We start from the raw sequence: 22,104 nt of genomic DNA, 5'->3' as shown, positions 1-22,104 counted from the left end.
GCTATTCTAAATAATGCTAGTTTAATCTCACAGACTTTGTCATATAGTTGACGTAACGATAAACCCTCCTGCACAGAATTGTGGAGCTCGAACATTAGAGTGGGTTCATCTCTCTTGTCCGCGCAATGCAAAATTAGGGCGTCCTTAATTTCTTCCCAATTAAGACTGGCTCCAGATTCGATGATACCCTCGCTAGCCTTTCCTACGATTTTATTTCGAATCGATCTTAGAAGTAGCTGACCATATGGCGTTTTACTAGTGCCGCTAATTAGTGCTAATATTTCCTCCACATTGGTTACAAATTCATGTAAAGTTTTTGGATTACCATCGTACACAGGCAAAAAACGAATTGCGTCAGGTATCTTCAGTGTTGATAGGACATCAAGTGGATTAACATTTTGATCTCCTGGATCCGGAAGGACGTATTCTGATGAAGAAGGCGTAGATGAATGATCGTCTTGTCTTGTTACGATGGCCTCTGTATTCTCGGATACACTGGTGTTGTTTCCAGTTCGACTCCTGGTATTTGGAATATGGTCTTTTGCTCCTCTCATGGTAGCTCTATCTGTTAATTAGGATTTATAATTAGTAAATATGTATTTTATATTTCAAATTTGCGTGTAACCAAACCAAGGTAAGTATATAAATATATTGTTGTATTTGGTGCTTAAATTGCACTTAAATATATTTATACAAATATCGTTTCGAACATGTTTCAACTATACATTAAAAAGGTTTGACCACATATAATTGCCCTTAGTCTGTGAGTCGCACTGAAACACAGAACTAACTGCAACTATCTCAAACATGCTCCAGGACACGTCGATCGGTTTGAGCACATATTGTTGCTCTTAGTCTGTGAGTCGCACTGAAACACAGAACTAACTGCAACTGTCTCAAACATGTTCCAGGACACGTTCGATCGGTTTGAGCACATATTGTTGCTCTTAGTCTGTGAGTCGCACTGAAACACAGAACTAACTGCAACTGTCTCAAACATGTTTCACAACTCACAAGATCGGTTTGAGCACATATTGTTTTCCTTAGTCTATGAGTCGCACTGAAACACAGAACTAACTGCAACTGTCTCAAACATGTTTCCCAACACACACGATCAGTTTGAGCACATATTGTTGTTTTGCGCTTCGCAACGCATCGAATTTTGTTGTATACATACATACGTATAAACACAATATACAAAAAAAAAAGTCGACGACTGTTCGTACTGAAACGAACGATCCCGTTATCTCTGTGTGTCTCTCGCATTGTTCCAGCATATTCTTAGAAAAAAAACAGCATAAGGGAATTTACATGAGCGAATCATTTACTTTGCTTCACCGCTATGTATGTCTGAATTGTTCCAGCATATTCTTAGAAAAAAAAACACAGCATAAGGGAATTTATGTACATAAGCGAATCATTTACTTTGCTTCACCGCTATTTATGTCTGAATTTCGTCACTATTCTCAGCGTTTTTACTCGAAATCAATAATTTAAATACGTATGTACTTACTATATACATACCTTCTTTTATAATGTTGTGTCCGGTTTAATTTGGAGTAATAGGTAAGATTACGACTGCGCCAGTTACCAATATGTTTGTAACACTATTGGTGTAGATGTCCCTCTTTGCTGGTGTAATTTAAAACGCTCAGTTATTTATTACTTATTTTAGGCTTTACTTTTTATTACAACGTCTGCTTGATTGCCATCTTCACCCTCGACTGACTTCAATCGAACCACGCCAAACCACTTCGCGATTCTCTCTTCTCTTTTAGTCGTTTTTTATAACGGTGGTTTCCGATTGTGTCCAGTTGGATCGTGCCTCTTCGAGTTTGTCGTAGACTCAACATCTCTACGAATAGGGTAGAGAAGGTAACTCGCGCACTTGTGTTAAATTATGCGGGTTTGATTTTTATTGCACTGCCGCTCATTTCTTTTCTCCCTTTTCCGTTTGTTTTCCCTGCTTTGGTTTCCTTTGTTTTATAGGTTTTCCCCAAAGAGATGGTGGAGCCAGCTCTGGCCCAAAATCAAAACCATCTCGAAAGTATAAACAAGTTGGAGGAGCGGAGTGAAGTGGCGAGCACGCGTGTGTGTGCGGCTGTAATTTGGTCATGCCTCGTTGCCCCAACGAGCTGTTGCTTGGCATTTCAATTAATGGCACTTGCCACCCTGCCACCCTGGCACCACGCCCCTCACTCCAGCTCGGCGAGGGGTCATCTCTTTGCCGCTGCACTCCTAATGAAGCCATCTCCAGCTCCAGTTTCGGCCGGAGATCCATTCGCAACCCTGACTCCCTCAGCGGAAAAAAGGAAGGTTTTGCCACTTTTTGGTTGCTGTCAACAGGAGTCGAGATATGTTCATACACTAGGAGAAAAATTCTGACCATTTTGCATAACAACTAATTCTTTATCTAAAAATTTATTCGCAAAATATCCAATTGTCACTCGTTTAAGTTCAAAAACTGATTTGAAGAACTGATTTGGCTAATGAATGTTTAATTTTGTTTACTTCGAGAAAGAACATTTATTATTTAATCAACCTTAGGCACAAATAATTTGTTCCTATTTGATTTTCGTGTGTACGATTGCAACTTCACGGTGACACGTGACCGCAAGGACATTGTTTGGGTCTGAATATGCCGCACCGCACGTCTTAATAGATTTTTGATTTGTTTGTTCACCCTCAACCCGAAAACTCCCCTGTTGCGGATCCATATCCGAATCCAAATCCAATTGTGAGTCGCGCGTGCGTCTCTGATTGGAATAATGATTTGGCAAACGAAGCCAGATTTTTCAGATTTTCGTGGAGTAACTGGTTTGTCAATATAGAAAATCAATATGGAGTATTCCCCTTGTTGTTTTGCCACATCTCTGGCATTAAAGCAGGCGCGTAATTCAATAAAGAAATCACCGAAAAAGGGAGGAATTTCCTTCTGTTAGGTGAATTGAATGCTCAAGGCTCCGAGGACGAAGATTAAAAGCGAGACCTGAAAGTTTTTCTTTTACTTATTTCTGGCGATGAAAATCGAGGACGGGGCGGTATTGGGCAACATTTTACAAATTGTTTCAATTAAAAAGTTTACTGATTCTGCTTTTTCGCCTTTTACTTTATCGCCTTTTACAATCGGCTTGCGATTGACACGTGTCCCAACCGCCGTGCCACGCCCCCTCCTTTCCCGTTTCCTCGCGGTCTATCGTCTATCGAATGGAAGTAATCGCTTTCGGGGTGCTAATTGCGGCGACCTTGGCTGTGAGGTATTTATAAGCCCGCAACTTGATTGCATAATACTCGAACTGTCTGTCCGAATCGGTCGTCTTTGGGCAGTGGCCCAGTTGTAAGCTGGGAAAGCCAAAAGCTGGGCCAATTAATTAAATATAATCAGCCGGAAAAAGTTCAGACCCATCTGCAAATATATTTCACAGTCACTAATTAATTTAATTGATTTAAATGCTTCGGCTTGACCAATTGAAAGGGGGGTCAGCGGGTGATATCGGGTGCATTTGATCTGTTTGTTTGTTCAAAATTAAATTGACTTGTAATTAAAAGTTTCGCAATTGATTGAAATTCTCGTGTGAGCTTTGTCTTTGTTTGGGATGGATGATGAGACCCAACAATAAAACCGCCGAAGGGAAGTGGAATCGAAAAAATATACGGCTAATTACAAGCATTAATTAAAACTGCATTTTTTGTTGGTCAGTCGAGTTGTGGGGCACTTAGAACTGAAACAGCATTCGAACGGGGGAAAATTTCTCTTTATCCTGTGAGAGTATAAGAGCTGGGGAGGGTGCTCTTATACAACGTCTTAACTGACCTACGCCAGGATATTTTTCCTTAGTTTTATCATTACTTAATAGCCGAATATACTTTATTGGGAAATATATATTTAATAGGAGTCAAAAAGGATAACTTTAAATACATAGTATGTTCTTTATTAGTTTTGAGGTGATGGCAAATGTTTTATACGGAAATTTCAGCACTAAAAACTAGTAGATCATTGGATTTTAATTTAACTTAATATTTATATACTCCTTGCCTATGCATTATATTTTTGTTCAAAGCTGCACCCTTGATATTTAAAATGATTACAATTTTTCAGTAATAATCAAAGATAATATTTATTATATTATATTTATTGCAATATTTCAAAAGCGAAATATTCCACAAAATACTGCCCAAATGTGTATCGTTATACAAACAAAATAAATCAACCATAAATTTCAAAACGCAGCATGTTGCATTTAAAGCAAATATAATTTAGGCAAATGAGATGGGTACATATATTATATTTACGTGATGGAATAGAAATCCTCACTAGCTAATTACAAATTTTGTATGAAAATAGAAAAAAATTCACAAATAATTCATTGCAGATGCAATAACGAGCGATTGCCTGGCGATGCACTTGCAATAAACAAACAAAGAGTTTTAATAGCTCCACTCGAAAGTTCCTTGGCAATTTCGTGCTCCAATAACCCGGCTAAAGAGAGGACCTTTGGAGCCCAGTCTCTCTTTTCCTAGATGCTCTTAATCCTCGACCGAATAAGGCTGATAGCCGAATTGTGCCAGTCGTTCGTGTTCAGTCCCTTAACATTCAAGTGGCTCTCTCGTTTCTCTTCGCTGAGAGAACTCATCGCCGTGTGAGAAAACATGGTTCAATGTTAAGTACTTCTGTAAAGTATTTCTGTTAGCAGCTTGGAGAAGCGCCTCCAGCGGACGCAAAAATACTTCCAAATCATTCGTGTTTGGTTCTTGGGCCTTTAACGGACTAACAGAGACGACGAGGCTAACGTATACTTGTTCTACCATTTCCACTGGCTTTTTGGACTGCTAGTCAAATCCTGCGACTCGAAAGCGAAGCACGCGTTTCTTGATTTATGTGCGCGAGTTTGAACAGTTCAAGCCCAGATATTCAGTTAGACTTGTGTGCGGAGAAGCGGGCCTAATGAGTCCACAGGCCTGCGTGTTAATGGCGAATTAATGACGGGCGATTAAAATGCAATAGCCACATGCATAGCTGCCGTAATGAGCTGAACCGACCGACCGCTGAAAGTACAGTGAACCAGTGCCATAAATTAGAGTGTTGCCTACTTAGCGGCTTTTGGGCTTACGATCTGTTTGAAGTGTTTGGAGCCCGTTAAAACCTTTTACCCGCCATCCCGCCTTCGAAACAAAAATTGTGTAAAACTCAGATTAAAAACCAGAAAAGAAAAAAAGAAACATAAAGAGACCCCCGGAAAAAGGAAAGTAAAAGCGAAAACTCTCAGTGAAAAGCGAACCCAAAACAGGGCCAACACTTTCATTGCTCCCCAGGCAGAGCTTAGCCGAGAGTTGTGCCCGGCTCTAATTTGACGGAATCGTTAGTTGACCAGCCAAATACTCCCCCGTTCTGGCGGATCGCGTGCCGACTACAAGCGCAATAACAATAAACTTGCGGATAACAACCACAGATACAGCAGCAAAATGTCCCTGCCATCCAGAGCCAATTTCGGATTACTCAACTGGCTCATCGGCTGGCTGCTGCTGCTGTCGATGGTTTTGCTCAGAGGTGAGTCGCTCAGCTCCGCCGTCGTCGTCGTCGCTGGGCTTTTTAATTAAATAATCCAATTTATTTTCATTTAATTTCTAATTAAATTTAATTTGTTTGCGCCAAGCGCTGGCTGCTCTAATTGCCCCCCGCTGCCCGCCCCCCTCTGCCCCATCGACCCATTCGCGCCATTGTAAAACCCTCTGCTCGAAGGTTTCCCTTTTGTCGCCTAGGATTTCCCGTCTAATTTCCGGGAAACAAGCGGGTTTCTGGGGTGTGGAAGGGGGAATGTGAATTGAAATTCTTTAATTTTTGTGCTAAGAATTTTAATTCCGCAACAGAGTCGGAAAGTTTCCCCTTTTGTCTCTGCTCGCTCGGGCGCAAGTCAAAAGGTGAAAGCATTTAATGCCCATCTGTGTGTGACCCCCAAAAAACGGAGAATCCGCAAACGTTCTAGCAAAATGGAAGACTGCACAGAGAACAAACAATTGAAAGCAGTTTATTTTGAGACCAACACCAGCTTTTTGCTAAAAGTCAACTCACACTTTATTTTTGGCAAAAGTTTTGGGATTTCAGTGGGAAGTCTCAACCTATGATTCAGTTTAATTAAATCTCAAGAGGTAAAATGTCAGGAATTATTTTGTAGATTAAAATTAATTAAATTATAAACATTTTATTCATACTATTATGTAAAATGTTGTATTCATAGTTCGCATCTTTCTCCAATGTTGTATAACGCTTTTAAGGTCTAAACAACGGTTTTTGTAAAACAAACATTTAGTGTTGTAAATGTGCTTCAATCAAGGGCTTGATACTTAAAAGCAGATAGGTTTTTATTTGCTGTGCAGTCGTGACCCAGCCCTTTTGCGAGTGCTCCTAGTGTTAGTCCTAGTCCTATTTTCAGAGCCATCAAGGTTGGTCCAGGGACCATTTGAAGGGCCGGAGGATGAATGGCGGGCCACAGAGTGTGGCTGCCACAACCAACGTGTGAGTTGGCGAGGGCGGGCTGGGCAAACAGTTTTATAGAATAGTTTGCAGCACTGGGCCAGAAGTCTCACTTTCAATGCATCAAATGAGAAGCACGCACGCGGCTCTGACTGTGGCTGTGTGTTAGGGAGATAGAAAATGTGGGAAAAAATAAAAAAAAAAATAAAGCACAAAATAACAAATACTAACGAGCGGCAGACACTTGGAAAGTGCTGTTGAAGCTTGGTCAGGGCCAAAACGCTGCTGGCTGCAGTTGATGTTGCTGTTATTACCGCCGCTGCATTGCATGTGGCATGTTGCAGTTGACATACGAAAGTATTGCCATTGGGCTTAGCTTTTTGGGGTTTTCACTTTTTGGCTCTGGCTGTCTGTTTTCTGGTTTTCAGCTTTCAATTTTCTGCTTTCCGTTTTCCGACCGCCGTTTGTCGTTGCTAAAAACAGTAAATTGCATTTTTATACAATTTTCCATCATTTGCCTTGGCACTTGTTCGTCTCGGCTTTGTAATTTTCAAATGAAATACTTTCCGAATGCAATTCCCTTTTGCGCAAATTGTTTCCTTCGACTCGCTTTCCTTTGAGTTGGCCGCTCGTCTTGTTGCCGCCTTTCGCATTGGCCCTTTGGCATCTGTCTGGCAATTTCATTTGGCTAAAAGCTACTTGAAGTTGGTTAAGCGCAGACAAACAGAAATTACTCATCTTGGCAATTGAAAACCTGCTAAAAAGGGAAACAATCAAGGCGAATTTCTGGCCAAGGATTTACTTAGTTGATTCTTTGTTTGAGCGATGCATTTGGTAACAGGTAATACTTAAAACAAAACGTGTTATATATGCAAAAAAAAAAATGTCTTTCTTTTAGACTTTAATTTTTAGCAGATAAACGAACGAATAAAATTTTATTTTTCTATTTGTTTGAAACAAGATATTTATGATTTACAATTGACATCATTGACGTTAAAACTTTATGATAATTTATTGAATTCATTTAAGCTAAATATAAATGAACTGGAAAAAAACTTAAATGTTCGAGGGTAGTTTTGTTATTAAAAAAAAGGAATGTTCAGTGTTGTTTTTGAAACGGGCTATTTGTTTCTTTTACCCAAATTAATTTACATGGAAAAACTCGATAAATGCATGCGCATATTTTCATAATGAATTCATAAAACATTCGATCGTGTCTTTTCGCGGTCTCTTGTTATTTGGTTTGCTGGTTTATTAATAAATAAATTTTGCCCTTGCGGTTTTCCCATTTGTGTGTGTGGGTGTGTGTGTATGGGTGTGCGTGCGTGTCTCGCTATATGCAAAAATGCAGTTATTTGCACAGCTGTTTGCCATTTAAGGCAAACAAACGGTTTTCCCATTTTCCCCACATACCTCGCTTGTGCCAGCATTTTTTCCCAGACTCAGTTAAGAATTTTTGTAAATATTTTTCGTGATGCTAAAAAGGGAAAAATTATTGATGGAACCAAACACAAAAAAAGGGAGGAATAAAATAATAATAGCTGACGTGATTTTCCGATGAGTCCAGTTAATGCAAAAGTTATGCGATTGCGGGCCGCAAAAAATAATTGATTGCAGAGTGATTGGGCGTGCGGCAATCGTGGGCGAACATCATTCAGCGGTGTCAGACTGATGAATGAACCGACGCATTGGCCCAGACAAATGCCGAGCAGCACGCACTTCCCACATCCCCACTCCCAAATATTTATTCCCATCCTCTGAATCCGGCGATGGCGCCTCGAAGTATGCAAAGCACATACTCAAGGGTTCGAAGGATCTATTTGCCGACGGGTTCAGGTTATTCACACAAGCCTCGGGGAGCGAAACCCGCCGGCTGCCTCAAGGCCAACGCACATTATCAATGAGTCCTGGCATCGAACCGGCTTCATTCTTCATATTTTTTGGGTGCGCCAAAAAATAAACAGATTTTTTATTCCCCAAAGCTGCTTGAAGAAGCAAGCTTCTGTTGTTGATTCTAATGGCATATGGCTCGAAAGGCATTTGTGATGAATGTGTGGTTAAAAGTTCAACCGGAAGGGCTCCAGACTGTGTTTTTGCATGGGGAGTTCGGAGTTTGGAGAGGAGCTCAAAGAGTGTCATTAATCATTTAATTGACGACACGCTTCCCTTGAGGTTGGTCAAAGATTCTTGAAGGATAACTTATTGCTGTGGAGTCACAACTGTTAAAGTAAAACATATCTATTAAAAAGATTAACTTTTTGTGACTTAGTATATTAATTAGGATATTTTACTTAATATTAAAATATTATGTATTTAAATTTTTTCTTCTGGGAGGAAATGCTTTTGCAAAATCTAAAATTGGCTTATATAAACAGAGCCCTCATCTGATAAGTTTTGTTTAATACATAGCTTAGACTAATACATATGTTTTACTTGGTGTACACACTCATGAATGAAGGCTGTCTTACCTAACTTTTTACTACATCACCTTGAGTTGTTGTTAAGAAACTTTCTAGTAGTTAAGCAAAGACGCTAAGTACTGTCAAATAGTTTCTTAATTAAACTGCTGCTGCTCCAAAGTTTTTGCCAGCCAAAAGATGCAAAGTTCCGCAAGAGGTTGTCATCGAGAATTTATATTTTCTTACGCAAGTCCGCAGCTTTCCATATTTTTGGTCCCGTTTCTAGGCAGGTCAAACCGCCAATTTTATTTTTTTCCTACCGTTTCCCACGTAACACTTATGGATTTGACATTTATATGACAGCCAAGGTTTTTGTGTGCTATATGTGGGAGCAAGGTTGTTGCTGCTTTTGAGTTTCCTTAGGGGGTTCGTTTGTTGTTTTTAGGTTTTGCACAGGGAACAGAAATGAAATGAAAATTGTTTTTATTTTCCCTCAATGGGAGCGGTAGTGATGACTGAGTGTGTGTGTGCGTAAATACATGTGTGAGCATTATTTTTTGATTCACTTGGCACAGACGCTTTCTTGCCAAACTCAACTATTTTGGTCACGTAACTGTAGAGCGGAGCGGGGAAAAACTCAGCCAGCCGAGAAGGAAGGAAGGAAATTTATGCATTTGATTTCAACTAATTTTCAGAGTCCGGGCATGGCTGCTGCGAATTGTTTTGTTTATTGTTGGCCAAATTATATGCTGACATAAATTAGTTGAAGCTAGAGTGGCTCGGCCCCCTCTGTCTTAGCCATGTTTTTACGACCACCGAAACCCAGCCTTGAGCCAGCAGAAGAACGTGGCTATTAAAAAGCACTCCACAATCGAAAACTCTCAACCAGCTGTGCTTTCTCCCAGCTCTGGGGCCGATTTTAAAGCCTTTAGCCAAAGTGCCAACCCAAATTGAACCAAAACACTCGCAGACAGACAGACAAGTGTCGTAAAAAGGATACACTTGCTATAAGTTTCTGGTGGAGGCCGGGTTGCCGAAGTTGTCGATAAATCCACAGGAGCAACATAAACCAGTTGCGCGGCTCTAAAAATCGTGTAGGCCCCAATGATTTTGCCAAGTAGAATTCGTTTTATTAACACCGGGGACAACGTCACACGTGCCGGGGACAAAGTTTTCCCGCCGCGGTCGGAGTTTTGTTGTCGTTTCTGTTTTTCCCGGGGCGTGCCAGTAACCTACATGAGATGTTGCTTTGAGCCGCCGCCTTTCCTCGAGCCTGTCTGAGCCGCTTTTATTAAAAATTCCTTACACAATCGAGCGGGGGAATCGGATGAGGGGTAGTAGGAGTTTGATACTGAGCAGGAGATGCCGAAATAAGCATGTTTAAGGCAGCCAACTAGCAGGAAACAACCAACAATTGTCTATGTTGCCGTTGGTGTTGCTTCTGGTAAGGATGTTGCTGCTTCTGCTGCTGCTGCTGCTGCTGTTGTTGCTGCTGCTTGTGCCTCGTGCTCCTTCCGTTGTAGCACTTTTATTGCTATGTCATTCCAACATATTTCACACAGACACATCAGCATCAGCAGCAGCAACAAAAGACGACGACGGCGGCGTCGACATTTCGCAGATCTGAGCCGCATTGGTTGCTTATCCTTTCGCCGCTGTATTTTCGGTGATATCCTGCAGACGCCGAGGGGTTAGCTTTGGGTATACAGAGCCGAAGGATATCAAGTAAACAAAATGGTTTCCTACGAAAAATATTTTTTTTGTGGAGCTGTGGAAGTTTCCTTTAAGAGATTATTACATTTTATAAATTCATTGAATTTTTCGCTCTCGTTTAGAATACAAAATGTAACTATTACATGCAGCATAATACATTTTAAAATCATTCAATTTATCTACATATTTACTTTTTGCTATTACTCTATCATCCGATAAAAAGCTTTAAATAAATTTCATGATAAATTTCCAAAGTAATTAGTTAACATTTTAATAAATTACGTTTTTGGCTTGTGGCTGCAATTTATGACTATTAAAGTTTATCGTTTTTGGCAGATCAAAAACAACTAAAAAGTTATCAATTTGCTAAATGCAAATATGGCTCAATTGTGTGAAATATATTCCTGGCAAAGAATTAAGTGGTTACTTGTGATTTATTATTTAATTAAAAGCAGTTTTTTATTCACTAATAAATAGAGGAATAGCTAGCCAGATTTTAAGGGGTATCAAATGGGCAACTGTTGAAGTGGGTGCTCACTACTTGTCCCTTATTTATTTGCTGTACATGTCCGCCCCACTGGCTTGTTATTGTTGTTGTTATTGTTGTTGTTGCTGTTGTTGTTGTTGTTGCTGCAGACCCAGTTGTTGGTATTGTCAACAGCGTTTGGCGCCCGGGGGCCTGACGCATTTCTCATGCGCTCGCGCGTGTCATATTTATTTATTTCGCCTTGGATCGTCCTTCCCCCTCAACCATTTCCCCTCCTCTCCCTATTTTATTTTTTTTGTAGCTTTTTGTATGCCGCACATACGAACTGTTCGCAATTGTGTTGATGTGTCATTTCCTTTTTTGAGCTCTTATATAGTCAAAGCGTTTGTCATTTCCCGTTTCCTCGAGTTTCCCGTTTCCTCGAGTTTCTCGAGTTGATTTCGAGTCCTTTGATATTCAGCAAGTGAGTGGGGCATCCGCTTCGAATTGATTTGCTCCACTCAAGGGACAAAGTGATGGGTGGGGGGATGGTGCGGGGGAAAAAACAGAGTACACTTAATTAAACCAGCCGAAAAACGGCAAACACTCTTGCCGGAAAACTTCACCCGTTTATCCAGCTGCGAACACGAATTGACAGCCAACTAACATTTATGGGCGCTTGTCATGTTCTACATTTTTATGGTTCGGTCTCGACAATTATGCGCATTTGCTTTCCCTGAAAAGCGGAACACTCTCACACACACCGAAAAATTAAAAAAAAAAATACATAAAAAAGAATTAATGAAAATACAGGCAAGCAGCCAACCAACAACTGCTCCATATTTGGTTCACTGAACTCAAGCATTTGCCTTAATTTTGTGGTGTCCTTTGGCGAAAAAAAGAAATGAACAACAAAGTACAAAACCGATTGGTTGCATACCCTTTCAGCACCAAAAAAATATTCCATAAAATTCAGACAATTTTTGTATTGCAAACAAACTGCAAAAAGAATGTAAAAAATATTCATTTATGTTTCGCAATTGATACGACTTTATTGAAATTGAAGTGAAATAGTTCAATCTGTTACTTCTATTTATTTAAAAAAAAAAAATATTAATTTAAGAGATGTTCGTTTTAATATGGCTTCATCTCAATAAGAAAAAGAACAAAAATATATTTTTGAAAGTAATTGGACATTTGAACTGAAATAAGAACAAATATGATATGAACTCTATTAGGAAGGGTTTCGAAAGTTAATTTAATTGGAAATATGAGGAGTTTAGAATGCTTAGAATGGTTTTTAATTAAGTTGTAAATACTTGAGAGACAAGTCCTTTGCCAAGCCAGGGGATCCTTAAACTAAGGGTATCGACTTGCAGTGGTTCTGAATATGCAACAGCGGTGGCATTGCAACTGCGTGCAGCTGTGTGTGTTCGAGTGCATTGGCAAGTGGCCAAAAGCGGCAGAAGCAACAGCAACAGCAGCAACAACAACACAGTAACAATTGGTTTGCCCGTTAAAAACAGCAGAAAGCAATTAAACTTGGTAACGAAAAAAGGGAGAGCGGAAGACGCTGCGTATACGTAATAAATGATGCCGAAAACTAGGCAAAGGTTGCCACAACGCCCACGTCCTCCTCCGATTTTGCGGTATTTGCAGACACAATGAGGCAGCATATTCATGTCTAGTCTGAAGCAATTACAACTTTTGTTTGCAACGCGAGATTGAACGGAAAACTTTCCGCGCTGCCAGCTCGATGACCCCGAAAAATTTCGCTCAATTCTTCGCCAGCCTATAAACATTTGAATTTCATTTCATATTCCTTCGGGCTATATAGGCTATACGAGTATGCCGGCACTGTCTCATTGACATTCATGGCCGCCCATCTATTGAACTTTTTACGCTCGCTCGCAAAATGCCCTTTTATGGTGGCGCTGTTGTCGCCAGGCATATTCTGCACTTTGGCCATTTTGTTTGCCGGGTGTTTTTGGCCATCACGCTGCCTGGTCGCAGTAATTAAGCCGCCTCAATGGCTGATCAAAATGGCATCGCTCGCAGACATTTTCAGCCCCGTCTGAGCGCGACAATTTGTTTGCGGCTGTTTTTTTTTTTTTGCATTTGTGTGTGCGGTGGCGTTTTGGGCCAATGTTTGTTTTGGCCGAATTCCCATAACGGCCTGCCATTTTTGAGTTTTTTTTTTCATTTCGTTCGTTTGCGGTTCCCGTGAATATTAAGCTACAATACGTGGCACTTTGGGCGGCTTTGTTATCTGAGAGCACCGTGCTTTGACAGCTCTCGAATTATCCCAGAAAAATGGAGCCGAAAAGCATTTAAAAAAGAAGATCCCTGCCAAACGATGCCTGCGTGTAATTAAAGCGGTGAATCTAGAAGGGAAATGGCTTTTGTTTGGCCCAAAGTCTGCGGCATCATCTGGAAATTATTTGAGCCAACATCGGTAGCCTTGAAAGCAAATATGGAAGATGGCCGACTGACTTGCGATATTAATTGCACAAACAGCTAATGACCGAGTCGAATGATTGGCCGTAGGCTGTTTGGTCCTGCCAGGACCTCAATTCGCTTTCAATTTGTTGCCACGCATTTCGGGCAACTCCGACTGGGCCACAATAAATTGCGGCATTAAATAAAGTTTGTCAAAAGGAATACATACTGGGAAAATGCTTTAGTCCGCAAGGAGCAGCTCCTCCCCGCCCCTCCATTCCTTCTCAATCTGATTATCCCTTGGGCTCGATGGTGTGTGTGTGTGTGTGACTGGGTGTGTGTGCGTGCGGCCTGAAAAATTGCACAATTCTCAAATACACAGGACACACACTTACAAATTGGGGCACATATGTTAAATTTCACAGGGCCAGAGGGAGGCGGACCGGCTACGTGCGGACATTAGATGGCTCTCCCAGGACGACCTCCGGCCGAACCCGATCCCCCAAGTCCTGGACAGTGCGTAGGATGGATTTGATAATTTGCCGGCCGGGTCATAAGCAAAGCTTAGCTAAAAGCCGAGCGAATGGCCCTTCTCCTCGAATCCCGAGCCCCGAACCTCCTATGATGTATAGCGAGTGCTGTCTGTGGAAGCCAGCCCTTCTGCCCAAACTTTGAGCGACAATCTAAAATAATTTTAGCAGGACCAAGTGTAGGACACGGAACTATGGGACAGAAGGGCCAGTAGCTGCCCCTTTTGCTAAATGGTTGTCCTTGTCCATGTAGCACTTAAGCCACATCCCATTATCAGGCCGAGAATTGTCTACACGTGTTTCGTCCTCAGAGTCTCACTCGAAGGAATAAGGGCTCTCAAAGGAACTGGTTTTAATTATAATTTGGTTTGATTTCGGAATGTGTGATTAAATGTGCCACGAGTTTCTTCGGTGAAAGCACAAGTCATAAACTGTAACCTGAGTTGGTGTGAAATGCCAAAAACTGGCGAAACTCTCAACACTTTCGAATGGCATGACTTTGTTACGTACCACACTGCGAATACTTAATGTGGTGGCCTTAGTACATTGCCAAACGGGAAAAGGAAACGGAGAAGAAACCACGGCAACTGTTGTTATTACGCATCTTCTGCAGCTCCAGTTGCAATGCACATCGTACACAGAAAAAAATTTATATACTTTGTAAAAACAATTATCTTAAGTTGATAGATTTTACCAGATATGTTTCTTATTTTCACTAACTCAAAAATACATTTTGTTTATGTGTCTGTATTTCCCCCTTAATTTTTGTAATAATTTTGTAAGGCATTCAGTTCTGTATATAATGTTCCAGTTTTTTGTTTTTTTTTTCGAATGGCTTAAACTTCGAGCTGAGAATTTTTAATCAGAACTTAATGCCTGACTTTTGGTACGTTTGTTTGCTCTCTGCATTTTGTTGCACAATAGCTGCTGAGGAGAAAATCTGTAAAGAAATGACAGGGCTCGGCTGGAGCTGTGTGCTCCTTTTTGGCTCGTATGTGCAGTTATTAATTTTACTGCCACGGCTACGAATACGAATACCACTGCCATTGGGCAGCTCCCAATGAGCGAGAGCGAGAGAGACGTCGACTTTAGAGGCAATTCCAGCTCCGTATCCCTGGCAGGTCCCACTTCCATTCGGTAGTTTGGTAGTTGTTGCTCCTGCTTGCTGTTGGCTGCCTGCTGCCATGGTCGTAATTATTTTTAATTATTTCTGCTGGCAACCGCAAGCTTGCTGCAGGTGCGGCCTAGCTGCATCTGCTCTGCTGATGTATGCTACGAAAGTTGTCAGGCAGTTAATAAGCTGACTCTTTTGTGGTTGTTGGCACAGTAGCTGTTGCAGCCGAGAGGCAATTTGCAGTTGGCTTAACATGCCTCGATGGCTGTTGGTTTTATGTTCTTCCTGGCTGCATCGGGCCTTAAAGTTGATTTGTGTGCGAAACTTGCTAAGCAAATGTTGACAGTCTCTTATTTCTCGTTTCGAGAAGACAGAAAGACAGAAAGGCAGACAGACAGACAGACAAACGGATAGACTGAGAGTCATACTCATGGGTGGATCATTTAATAACCTCTGAAATAAAAATCCAATATGGGACCGCAGTCTAATCCCGCTTTGGCTTTTAGCTGCCACAAAAGTCGCTTAATGTGCGGGCAGGGAGTCGAGTCGAGTCGAGTCGAGTCGAGTCGAGTCGAGTTGGGTTTGTTGACAGCTTTTGCAACAAAAAGTCGCAGCGGAAAAAAGTTTTGCATACTTTTTCGGCGCATTATATATTAATGATACATTTGCCAACTGTCTGGCCCCGCGGGGAGTACTACCAAAAAAAAAAATAAATATAATGATATATATATATATACATAAAAGCCAGCATAGCTGCTGACTTGTCTTTTTCGGCAGCTCATTTCACAGTCCTGCATCAGTCAGTCAGTGGCACATTTTATAATCCACAATGATTGATATCAGCGAGTGTTTGTGTGCGCGGAATGGAGAATGGGGAAGGGGGAGGTTGACGGGGATATGGAAGGATATAGGATGGTCGCATTATGTGCACTCACTTGACGGAAGCAGCGAGACAAACGAGAAAACAAAGAGCCGAGCGAGCGCCTAAAAGCCAGCAGCACGAAAAATATCGCCACAGTTAAAATGTCACAGTAAATTCATATTCATTCATTATGTTAAAATCCCCCACGGGACAAACACAAAAGGTCCATGGAAAGTGCACAAAAACAGAGCAGAGGAGACACAGCAGGACGAGTAGGACCCGAAACTCACACATGTGCATAACATAGATTGTGTGTGACAAAAGTGTTGAGCCCGAGTCGGAAGAGCTGCGAGTGTCGCATTCATTTTCATTAACCCGTTTTTAGGCCTCGCCCAGGCCACTCCCCTTGCGGCCTCATCCCGCCCACTTCCACTCCCCACTCCCCACTGCCACACCCACTCCCACTGCCACCCCCTTTCCGCCCCAGCAGCTGATGTATCACTTGCCTAAATCTCGGGCACTCCTGGCAGCGTTTTGTATCTGCCTTTGTCATGTGTATATGCAAACTGATATACACATGCATTGCGAGCAAAGTCCTAAATGAATTCAGCAACATAAATATGGTTACGATGATATATTTAAGAATAGTTAAGGGTATTTAGTGAAATTGATTTATGTGAAATGATGTAGTTGGTAACCTAATATGTACATGAAATTCAAAACGAATGAAAAGGCATTACCTGATATACCTGATATACAAATATGTTTTATTTTTTAGAGAGAAATATTATTTTGTATTGTGTAAAATACATGTTCTGAATTTACAGAAAATAATTTGCATTTCATTCAAACCAAAAAACCAATACGTTATTGATTTTAAGTTCTTTTAAAAGCTGATGCATGTGAATGTTAATATTTAATATAGTTCTTCAAAGTATCGTTTTAATTGACAACCTTTTTCTGTGTGTATGCCTTAGAAAGAAGTTATCGGTTGGGGGAAACATCGGTGGGCCGGTGACTTTCTTCAGCCAAAGGTGTTTCCCACGGCCGAGGGGGTTCTGCCCCATTTTGCATGCCTGAGAGTGCGGCAAGTGTGCCGTGTTGCAGATAATTGCTGGGTGTGTGTGCGTGTGACACGATTCCATCAATCCGATATTGGAGTAGTGCCGGAATCAATGGGCTGGGCATCGATTTATTGATCCCCCTTAAAGCGACTTCCAACCGTTTTCCCCGAGGCTCAAAGACAAAATAATTGAAATGCAGTGAAGCAGCGAAACGTCTATTTGTGTGAATGTTTGCTTAGCTTAATCATCTGACAGGCGACTGTATACGTATGTGTGTGTGTGAGTGGGTGCGTGTCTGTGTGTACTTATAGCTTAGGCATACACGTAATTGCTAAGCAGATACACAGATACACTCACACACCCACTGGCGGAGAAAGTCGCAGCTGTTATTAACCAATCAAGCGCAAATTTGCCAAGGCACTCGGGCATCGAGATCCTCATTGGGCTGTGTGCGGATGTCAGGTGGTTGCCGTTAATTAAATCGCTCAGATAGAAAATTAAAGCAACAGATGGAGCGGGAACGAATCAGGATTCCGAGCGGCATTGCAGCTAATTAACATTTTATACTGCAAACAAGGAACAAACAAATCTCCCATTGAAGTCGGGGCGTATGCGTGATGTGGCAAAAGTTGCCCCAACTGTCAGCGTAAATATTTAATATGCTAATAAACAACCATATGGCATTTCATTAAATACATTATCATAAAAAAGATTCCACACGCACTCTCATAATTTCATTAGCACTCTCGCCAAGTTTGTGCTCGAGAAATTCTGTTTAAAAACGGGGGCGAAAAAAAAACGCCAAAGAAGAAAGAAAGCTGTGCAAACAGAACCGCCAGTGGAAGATGGCTAAGAAGGCGGAAGAGCGGCAAGGGAAACCTCTTAGCCACATCACAGGCGTGATGGAATTTAATTCTACTTAATGTTCTTGAATGGAAAAGATTGAGCATGGCGCCCCGAATATGGTGAAGTATTTCGTTTTTCGGGCAAGCCTTTGTATTGAATTAGCATAGATTGTTCATTCCGAAACGAAAACTCCTTCCGCTGACCCAACTGCGATTCGCTCTGGAGTGGATTCAATGGAACTTGCCACTCACACGCGCCGGCCAAGGAGTATCCAATCCACTCTTTCATTTCCGCTGAAATATGCAAATAATAAGCCCGAAGAGAGGAACGGGGAAAAGCGATGGCAGCAGCGGGCAAAAAGAAAAGCCTCTCAGCGGCGGCTTTAAACAGCATTTACAAATAATTTCCAGGGATGAGAAGCGCGCCAAGCAACCAGCGACAAAGGGAAGATCCGTTTTACACATCCTACACTTGTAATCATTTTTTATTTTTCCTTTTTTCTGCTTCTTTTTTTGTTTTTGTATTTTTTATGTAGCCTGCCCTTACGCGGCTGCCGGCTTGAGCCAAAAAGGATTTATTCTCGTGCTTAACTTGGCTTAGCTGACGGTTTTAAATGTAATTAGTATGCATGTTTGCATTTCGTTAGCGCCGCCGACCGGCGACTGTGAACTTTTCATTATAAATCACGCTCGCACAGCCACGAGCAAAAGGAAACTTGAGCGTATCCTTGCAGGCATAATGATTGCCCAAAAAAAAATGTATTTAAATAAATTTTAATTAAAGCCCGTACGCAATATAAAATAAATAAATAAAACGAGCGCGTAAGCGAAAGCGAAACTGAGTCTCGGGCAAGTAAATTGCCTGAGTTTCCAGGAGGCGTATGAGACGCAGGGGGCGTGGCAGCAACAGAGGCTATAAGGCTGTAGCTGTGGCAGTGGCAATGGTTGCTCTGTTGTTCTACTTACTTTGACTGATGAAGATTTATGCGGCAAAGTCGAGGTTATTGCTGTGGTTGCCAAGGTGCACAAACCCCAGACGAGTCGAGTCGAGTCGAGAAGAGACGAGACGAGACATCCAGGATGTGGCAATTTGTTTCGAGTGCCTCTTCGTGTCTCATTGGCAACCAGGTGGGCGGTTTCGAGTTGGCCAGGTGGAGTTACCGCCAGGTTAGCAGGCTCAGCGGGCACAGCGGTACAGAGCTGTCAGCCACTTACTGCCAACAAACCGCGACAGTGACAAATTCAAAATAATTTCATTTTCTCTTTATTTGCACTCGATTATTCATGGGCCGCACCGAAAGTGGCGTTTAATTAAATTTGACAGCATCTACAAATTTCCATTTGCCAGTTATGAGCTTACGGCAAATGTGTTTCGCTCACATTCACGAATTTATATAGTTTCTAGTGCTTAACCTGACCATGAGTTGGCTTAAAAGCATAAGGTACTTATACATTGTGGCTTTAATTCTAAGAGGATTTAAATAAATTTTATTAAATTTAGTTTTGTAATGAAGAAGTATAATAGGTAATTATGAGATAACTTTTGGTAAACATGTTAAAAATTTTTAATTTTAAAGAAGAAGATGAGTATTTTGAAATTACAATTCTACATCAGATTTTAGCACGTCTAAATTTATTAACACCATAATTTCTTTATTCGTGTATTTTTGAATAAAAGACCGACTTTTCAGAAGCTTTACAAATTGCTTTTTATGTAGAAGTGTAACCTGAGGTCAAGGGTCACGCTTTTTAACCCGTTGTTACGTAAGATTAGCGAAAAGCGCACTCAAGACCGGAAAAGTGTTGGCCAAGCAATTTGCCATTTGGCATCGGCTATTTCCACCCTTTTTGCTGGCCCTTTTCCACTCCTCTTGATTCTTGCTTGCCCACTGCAATTTGCAATTTGTTTGTTTTGCCTGTTTTGGTGTATCCGCCAGCTCTCTGGGGCTTCGCCCTAATGAATCTGGATTATTAATGTGCTCTCGTATTTCTTCACTTGATTATACATGTAATTTGCGCCCAGCTTTTCGCTTTGTCCATCTCGGTCCTTTTGCCGCCTTTCCTTTGCTGTTTGCTGATGTTTTCCTTTGGTTTACATTTCATGATTTCCCATTGTCAGTATCCGCATCCTGTGGCTCCTTTACCGCCTGAACCCCCCGTTTTCCCCCCTTCGACATCCTGTCGTGTCCTGTTTGCCAGAATGTAAACAAAAACTCGGCATCAGAAACAAAGTGGACACCGACAGCAGCTTATAAATTAGTGACTGACTCAATTAATGAATGGGCCAAATTAATGGAACTTCTGCTCCGCTGGGGCGGCCTGAAATGGCCAAAAAAAAAATATGAAACTGAATCTGCTCGAACGGAAGGTAAAAACTGGCTTAAAGGCGTCCCAGTTTTCGCCATTTAAAACGCTTCCGAGAACCATTTAATTGACTTTAGCCAGCCGGCAATTTCCACGCAGTTTGAGCGAAATTTCATGAAAATTTTAAATCACTTCTCGCTTAGCCTTCCGACGCAAGTCTACTGCACTTTGCGCAAAAAAAAAAGGAAGAAAAAATACTTAATCATTTAAATTGCATCAAGAGCCAGCCAGTCGGGCAATCCAAATGTATTTAGCCACAGAAAGTATGCCACAGTGAATTCCCTTCGTTGGCCATAAAAAAAACTCAGTGCAATTCAAATGGCCGCAAGGAGGAAGGAGCCAAAACCAAGGAACCGGAGTCAGGAAGATAAGTAAATCACGAGGCCAGAGGAAGCTGAAAAGAGGGAAAACAAGCATAAAGGAAAAATGAAAATGTATATAAATAAGTTTTGTATTAATCATAGAAATAGCCGGGGCAACAATGCGCCTGCTAATGGGGGAAATTTTATGGCTGCTCTCCTAAAAGTATGCAACATTTAAAATGGGGCGGGGAAAAGGACTCGAAGGTGTTTTAACTGCATTGCGCTGCGGCCTAAAAATGTTATTACATTTTCTGCTCAAAAAGCCAAGTAATTAGTTTGGATATTCAAGCCGAGGGCAGTGGCTCGTGTTTCCTGGACGCAACTTTGGCTTCGATGGCGGGCGTTATCCTTTCGTCCTTTTAGTACTCCGAGCAGGCTAATGAATAAAAATGTGTCTGCGGGCGCTTCGTTTCTGTGAAGGCGATAAACGTTTGCTGTGATTATTTGATTGGAAAGCCATAAAAACCGAAGACAAGGCCACATTTCCGTCGGCAGGATGTGTGCGCATGTGAACACATCCATTACACACACAAACACACACCCACACACACACGCACACTCCGCTCCGTCACTTAATGGTCACTTTTATGGATACGCAGTGCAATGCGTACACTGCCTGTCATTGATCGTCTCCCCTTCGTCAGCCATTAAAATGTTTATGCCCTTGTCCGTTGTGGCCTAATTGAAGAACTCTTCAGTTGGCCGACGCATTCCTTCGCTTTCGGTTCGCTGAGCTTAATTAGGTTGTAAAACTTTAATTACGACTCGGCGCAATCAGCGCAAATCATTTGGAATTTATACCTATGGCCCAGCTCCCAGATCTAATTTGAATGGCCATGGACTGAGTGACAATCATCTGTCCCTGTCGGCGCATTAATGAAATATTCAATTCCTGCCGCATTCATGGCCAGTTTGCTGCTGGTTTGCTGGTTTGAGTGATGGCCAGTGCTTAAAGCTGCCAAACTCTCTTAAAGGATGAAGCGCAGCTCCATGAGGGCGTAAAATCGATTTAGTGATATATTAGACACACACACACACACGCACATTAACGCAGGCCCTAGTGGAGTGAGTGTCCTTGTGATAGTCGTAGTCAGTCGGAAAAAGCCGTGGGCATAAATTGGATGTGCGCCCGATACTCGGCAAAACTCATCAAAATGCAAAACAAAATACGCAAAAGTAATTCCCATCTACATCTAGTTATTTATTTTCTCATATTGCCACAAGATGCTTCATCCTAGCATCATTTACTTTAATTGTGTGCGGCGGGTGAGAGAATTTAGGAGGAGTAGGAAACTTGTACAAGTTTGATCGACCAAGTTCACCGGTGGCATATCGCGGGTATTAGTCAAATTGGTGGGATTTCCTTTGGCTGTGTAATTCGGGATTTAAATTATGTCACGGCATTTTCGAATTGTAAACCCGGCTTTCATGTGGCTGTTGGCAATTGAGTGCTCGACATCGGTCCGAAACTGTA

At 41.6% G+C, this 22,104-nt stretch overlaps 1 protein-coding gene across 1 annotated transcript in view; it reads left to right on the top strand.

The window, feature by feature from the left end:
• Positions 1-4,848: 4,848 nt before the first annotated feature.
• The window catches only part of LOC108095221 (zwei Ig domain protein zig-8), a 50,320-nt gene continuing 33,064 nt past the window's right edge, over positions 4,849-22,104 (top strand). Inside the window, exon 1 of the mRNA XM_017196237.2 lies at positions 4,849-5,548. Coding sequence (XP_017051726.1) covers positions 5,464-5,548 — 85 coding nt within the window. The 5' untranslated portion in view covers positions 4,849-5,463. The remainder of the gene's footprint in view (positions 5,549-22,104) is intronic.

Source organism: Drosophila ficusphila, unplaced genomic scaffold (genome assembly GCF_018152265.1).
Source record: "Drosophila ficusphila isolate 14025-0441.05 unplaced genomic scaffold, ASM1815226v1 contig_414, whole genome shotgun sequence".
Classification (NCBI taxonomy): domain Eukaryota; kingdom Metazoa; phylum Arthropoda; class Insecta; order Diptera; family Drosophilidae; genus Drosophila; species Drosophila ficusphila.
The sequence above is the reverse complement of the archived record's forward strand: the minus strand, read 5'-3'. Positions and strand labels throughout refer to the sequence as shown.